The 6,410-nt window shown below is 41.9% G+C and overlaps 1 protein-coding gene across 4 annotated transcripts in view; it reads right to left on the bottom strand.

Moving 5' to 3' along the window:
* Positions 1-995: 995 nt before the first annotated feature.
* NXPE3 (neurexophilin and PC-esterase domain family member 3) overlaps positions 996-6,410 on the bottom strand; it is a 54,539-nt gene continuing 49,124 nt past the window's right edge. For 3 of the 4 annotated variants that reach the window (XM_069757744.1, XM_069757745.1, XM_069757747.1), the window contains one exon: positions 3,035-4,177. In XM_069757744.1, coding sequence (XP_069613845.1) covers positions 3,633-4,177 — 545 coding nt within the window. In that variant the 3' untranslated portion in view covers positions 3,035-3,632. Of the gene's footprint in view, positions 4,178-6,410 lie in introns of all 4 variants that reach the window. The other variant, XM_069757743.1, reaches the window with a different exon arrangement.

The raw sequence follows: 6,410 nt of genomic DNA, 5'->3' as shown, positions 1-6,410 counted from the left end.
TCCTTAAATCACAGGGACCCCGAGATCTTATATCCACTTTATATACATATGTGCTATCCGTGGGTGCTGATTCTGCTGCATTGACGGTTAAAGAAAAATGGAAACTTCTAGTTCCTGATCTTCAAGATGAGGACTGGGAGGTAATTCTTGAATCCCCAACTGGGGTATCTCCCTCGGCCAACAATAAAATAATCCAACTGTATATAATAAAATCAATTAGATTTAACTCCGTCACAATTATTAAAATGGGATGGACTAATTCTTCGGAATGTCTGAGATGCCATGCAGGGGAAGCAGACTTTATACATATGGTATGGAGATGTCCAATTATTCAATCCTTTTGGAACAAGGTAACCTCGTTACTAACCTCCCTCGTACATATTTCCGTTCTTTTGAATCCACTAGTATGCTTGTTCGGGGTACTGGAAGAAGAGGCATGGGGACACAATGTTCACATTTTTTTGAGAGAAACGCTCTTCTGGCAAGGAAAATAATAGCATTGCGTTAGATGGGAAACAGTCACCCATCTCTCAGGGCATGGATTGATTTGGTGAACTCAATTATACCTTATGAGTGCACATTATACCAAAATAGGGGCTGTATGGGGAAGTTTAAGATCTGGGATATATGGAACTCATCACACCTCACCATGTCGTCACATGACAGATAGCCTAGCTTCACTATAATCAATGGCAGAATTTACACTGGTTCACGCCTTGCATTTATTTCATCCTTAAAATATTATCGAAATGGAATTGGTTTTGGCAGTAAAACAGTTTTAGAGTTTTATTACAGTTTTTTTAAAACATACTGTATTATTTTAAGTTTTATGAGACCAGGTCTATGTACTAAGATGTGTACTGTTAAGACTTATTGTTTACATTTGTACTGGTTTGGTCGCAAGCAAAACATGTATGTCATATTGTTCTCTTTTTTTCTGATGTTTAATAAACTAATTAAAAATAAAAAAATAAAAAAAGACAAAATATATTAAGTAAAAATACAAAACACTTTATTAAATTTTATCAGTTTGAGAAAGTTCTAGAAACTTGTTCTAAAAAATTTGAGCAAAATGTACTAATAAATAAAACAAACATAGAAAAGTAAATTTTTCCAACATCAAGAAAAATATATCTAAAATTTTTAATGGCTTGTTTAATAATACAATATTTTTTATTTTAATGAGTTGGTGCATACAAAAAGGTATGTTCCTAATCACAAGATGTAACAATTGCTATCCTATTATTTACTCTCACTTTTCAATGAAAATTAATAAGATTTTATTGGTTATAAATCAAATTCACAAACGTGGCACATGGACAGTCATGTATTTGGAGAAAGTAAAATACATTTTCCAAAACTTGTTAAAATGATTGTAACGGGACTTATAGTATTGCAACAAAGGGCAAAGTAACATGCAAACTGGAAATAAACTCTCAAGTTAATAAGGTTGGCATATGTGAACAGTTCTTTACTAGTGATGAGCGAGTGTACTCCTTGCTCGGGTTTTCCCGAGCACGCTCGGGTGGTCTCCGAGTATTTGTGAGTGCTCAGAGATTTAGTTTTCGTCGCCTCAGCTGCATGATTTACAGCTGCTAGACAGGCTGAATACATGTGCGAATTCCCTAACAAACAGGCAACCCCCACATGTATTCAAGCGGTCTAGCAGCCACAAATCATGCAGCTGAGGTGATGAAAACTAAATCTCCGAGAACTCACAAATACTCGGGAGATCACCCGAGCGTGATCGGGAAAACCCGAGTAACGAGTACACTCGCTCATCACTATTCTTTACATGTTACCCTTTCCAAGCACCTTTCTAAAATATATGAATGCTCACTATTGCTATTGGTTGGTGACGTTTAACGTGAAAAATGTTTCCTACTCTTTATACATGACACACATGCCCTTATCATTTCCAGCCATGCCCACTGATCCTTTGATCCTGCCCAGTCTGATTTCTATCCGTTACGCTTTCACGGTCAACCAACTAATGGTCAGTAAACAGGAAAGGGATCAGGAGAAAAAAAAATAGAATGTCTAAGACTTGTTCCAGGATCATGCAGAAACTTCTGAAGACTTATGAAGATTGATGGCATATCCGAAAAAGGAACCTTCTACCAACTACTGAACTAAGCTAAAAATGAGAATACACAGTGTGACTTCACATCTAGTGTAAGGGTGTCAACTTTTTCCACTGGTTCCACAAGTAAGTGCACTCTCAAACATATTAAAGTGGTTGTCCAGTACTTTTAGGCTATGTGCACATGTTGCGGATTCCATTGCGGATTTTTCCGCGCAGATTCTGCAGAATCCGCAGGTAAAATGCAGTATTCACCGCAGTTTTTTTACGCAGATTTTGCCTGTGTTTTACACATGTGGATTCCACGGAGAATTTTCTGCAGCATGTGCACTGCGGATTTAGTTTTCCATACGTTTACATGGTACTGTACACCACATAGGAAACTGCTGCAGATCTGCAGCGTCAAATCCGCAATGTGTGCACATCCTCTTATATTTATGGCCTATACTTAGGATAGGTCATCAATACCAATTCAGTGGTGGGGTGACAGACGGCAATTAGTTGTACCTGTGCTGGATAGGCTTAGTTGCGCATCCAAACTTAAAAGCTCCGTCAACTGCAGAGTGGTGCAAGTGAGGTTCTGTAGATGTGCCCCTATTCATTAGAAAAGGGGTGAATGTGCAAAATTCGGCTGTTGCAACTATGTAGGTGCTATGTAGCTTCGCAACTCATCATATCCAACCGTCTCAATATTAAATTCACATATAGATAGTGTTGTCTATAGTGAGTGTACGCTCATGTGAGCGAAGGGCCATGTTTTCCCTGTTATGAGAAGAGACCGGGTATGTGACCGGTAACCGCTGGCTTGTGACATGACGCGGTGTCCACACCCATACCCGGTCTCTTCTCATAACAGGTAAAACATAGCCCTTTGCACACAGGAGCGTACACTCAATATAGACAACACTATCTATATGTGAATTTAATATTGAGACGGTTGGATATGATGAGTTGCGAAGCTACATAGCACAGTTCCATAACCTACATAGTTGCAACAGCCGAATTTTGCACATTCACCCCTTTTCTAATGAACAACACTATCTATACGTAACTGATGAAGGTCAGATTAACGACCAAAACGTTTTTTTGTTGCTGGTAAATAAAACCGCTTTCACGTACAAGTTGAGTGCCAGGTTTCATTTCATATTACTAAGGTGTTGGAACCTACCTGGGCACCACACTCCACAAGCTGTGCACACGTTTATCTATTAAATTAATATTAAATTCACAAACCCCTTAAAGTAAAATATTATCTGCAAACAGGAGCCAGAAATTGGGACTGCTCCGAAAAAACAAACTAGTGCAAAAGAGTGAATAAATAGCAGATATAGAAAAAACTATACCATAATAAATTTAGGTTACTAGGAGGCCATGTTCACATGATATTGTTTGGGGGTTTTGGGTGGGAGGGGGTGCATTTATTAAAGAACCAGGTGGAAATATCACCAAAAAATGCATCAGGGTCGTATTATGAGAACACTGACTGAGGATTTGCCATTTCAAGTTAATTTATTAAAAAATAAAATTAATACCTAAAAGAAACAAGTATTCAATTGGGACAGACAAAGGACAAAAACTCATCTATCTGATTCTTTACAATGATGCGGTCAGGGTGTAGTGCATGTGGCAGATAGTGAGCCAGTGACATCTCCCAAGCATCAACAATTTTAATGTGAAGTCCAGAGAACATAGCCCTCATTACAGTGTCCAGCTGCAGGGAATACCAGTCACTATTGAAGAGGCTCACTTCAGGTCCAAGCTCCTGGACATTGGCGGAGCGAATGATAATGGCTGTATTCGGACTGCGCTCCAGTAAGCGAAGAACAGCAGCTCGTATGTTCCTAAGGCGTCTTATGTACACCTCTACTGGAAATGTACTGAAGTGGGACCAGACTGTTATGGCGACCACAGTGTTCTTTCCTCCCACTATACCATCCAATTCATTGGCAATATAACGCAGTTCATTGCTTGACACAGTTGAGAAGCGAATAGGTGGCCCATGACAGCGGAATTTCAGCATTATGTTATGGTCAACATCAACAGACATGAATGGGCCAACATTCTTAGGGCTTCCCAGGTCAAAGGGCTTCAGACCTAAAGTAGAAGAATAATTTGCCGAATCAATCCAGATTGCATATATATTATGCAAAGTAACACTAAGTAACTGACTTTTCAACGATATGCAAATATTACATTACCCTCGGTCACAAATTTACTTATGCTTCTATATATTAATAGACTAGGCAGGTTGTTGACTGAATGAGGAGATGCTGCTATAGTCTGTATATAGTGAAACATATGTATCTGACATACTACTGCCCATACTGGGGGTGGGGGTGTTAGTGTCTTACTCCTGCACAAAGACTCACCGGGAGCGGAGGGGGAAGGGGGGAAATCACCCCACTGAATAAGTCCGATCCTGCACATACATACTGTATATACACATTTTAACATTGAAAAAGAAAGTGGTGGAATTATTAAAAAAAAAAATCACAGGATCGTTAGACATATGAAAATGATGAAAAAAGAGAAACAACATTTTCAAAACATCTCCATTTTTTTCATTTATTGTGTTTGAGCGCAACAATCACTTGCACGCCTTAACATGCGATCATTGAGGTTATTGATGGCTGTCGGAGGAATGTTTTGCCACTCTGAATGCATTTGTGCCCATAAGATCAAGATCCGCTGCTGGCAGTTCTCTGTATAATTACCAAACACATAACATCCCTGTTATACTCGATGTGAGAAGTCCGGAGATTCTGCAGGCCATGGTAGCACTTTTAGGCCATGCACAATAGCATGAGCAACATGCAGCCTGGTGTTGTTGTCTTGTGACACTTTGGAGAAATGGCCGTACCACTGGTTCCATGATTAAATCAATGTAATGCCGAACTGTTAGAGTACCTGAAATGAAGACTGGAGGGGTCCGGCGACCATATATAATGCTACCACACACCATAATCCTGGGAGTAGGATTGTCGTTACTTTCTAGTCTTTTTTACTGTTTTGCTCTGCATCATGATACACATTGTTGTGAGGTCAAAAAAGAGGTCTTCACGAGGAATGTCACATCAGTCCTACTTCCAGAATTATGGTGTGGAGACGCCTTGAATCTTCATTCCCCAGGTACAGTAACAGCTTGGTGAGACATTGATTTGGTTGTGGAACCAGTGGCAGATTTGTCTCCAAAGTGTCCCAGGAACCGTTTTTCAACACAACATCAGGCCACGTATTACTTGTACTACTAGAGCAGCATGCGTGGCCTAAACGTGCTACTGTGGCCTTATCTCCCATTGAGATATTGGTCAGCAATTGCAAAGTGAGCTGCCATTAATAACCTCATTGATAGGAGGCTGGAGTGTGTAAGTGCATGTATTTCATTGAGTGGGGCTCAAAATCAATCCTGGATAAATTGAGATGATTTGATAATATTGTTTCCATTTTTTTCATCATGATTAGCACTGTTTATCAATGCTGTGATTTCCATAAAGGGTAGGACAGCATCGGCTGTCTCTGAAATCCCAAACACATTAAAAGAAGTGGCTAGGCACCCTACTCTTGCTCCATTCACCACGCTTCTGTGATGAGGAGCATTTATCACCTATTGTTTAGCTTTTCTGCTACAAAGTGTGCTCAGTGGTAATGTTATTCTAGAACAGGGGTCCCCAACCCGTAGCTCGCGAGCCACATGTGGCTCGCCTGCTCCAGGCATGTGGCTCGCCGACGGTCACTGAAAAAAGTCCCCAAGGAGCTGCCCTGCCGGCTGTATTACCCACCCCCCTGCCTGTAATACCCGCCCACCACCTGCTCCTGCTATGTGTGAAAGGAGCCGCCCCGCCGGCTGTATTACCCGCCCCCCTGCCTGTAATACCCGCCCACCACCTGCTCCTGCTATGTGTGAAAGGAGCCGCCCCGCCGGCTGTATTACCCGCCCCCCTGCCTGTAATACCCGCCCACCACCTGCTCCTGCTATGTGTGAAAGGAGCCGCCCCGCCGGCTGTATTACCCGCCCCCCTGCCTGTAATACCCACCCGCGACCTGCTCCTGCTCTGTGTGAAAGGAGCCGCCCCGCCGCTTGCAATACCTGCCCCGTAATTTGCCGCTCCTCCAGCGTCAGCGACCGCATTCACTCCTGCGCAGTGGAGCGGGTCACTGTGATCTGTTAAAGTCGCACAAAGTCTCGCGAGACTTCACAAATCTCGCAAGCATTTGGTTACTGCGGCTTCTATAGAGCACAGTGAGCCGCGCCTCTGCGCAGGAGTGAATGCGGTCGCTGATTGCGGAATCCGGATAGAAGGGCAGGCTAGTCCAAGTAAAGCACTTA

Source organism: Ranitomeya imitator, chromosome 3, assembly GCF_032444005.1.
Source record: "Ranitomeya imitator isolate aRanImi1 chromosome 3, aRanImi1.pri, whole genome shotgun sequence".
Classification (NCBI taxonomy): Eukaryota; Metazoa; Chordata; class Amphibia; order Anura; family Dendrobatidae; genus Ranitomeya; species Ranitomeya imitator.
Note: the sequence above shows the minus strand (reverse complement) of the source record. Positions and strands in the feature narration are given on the sequence as shown.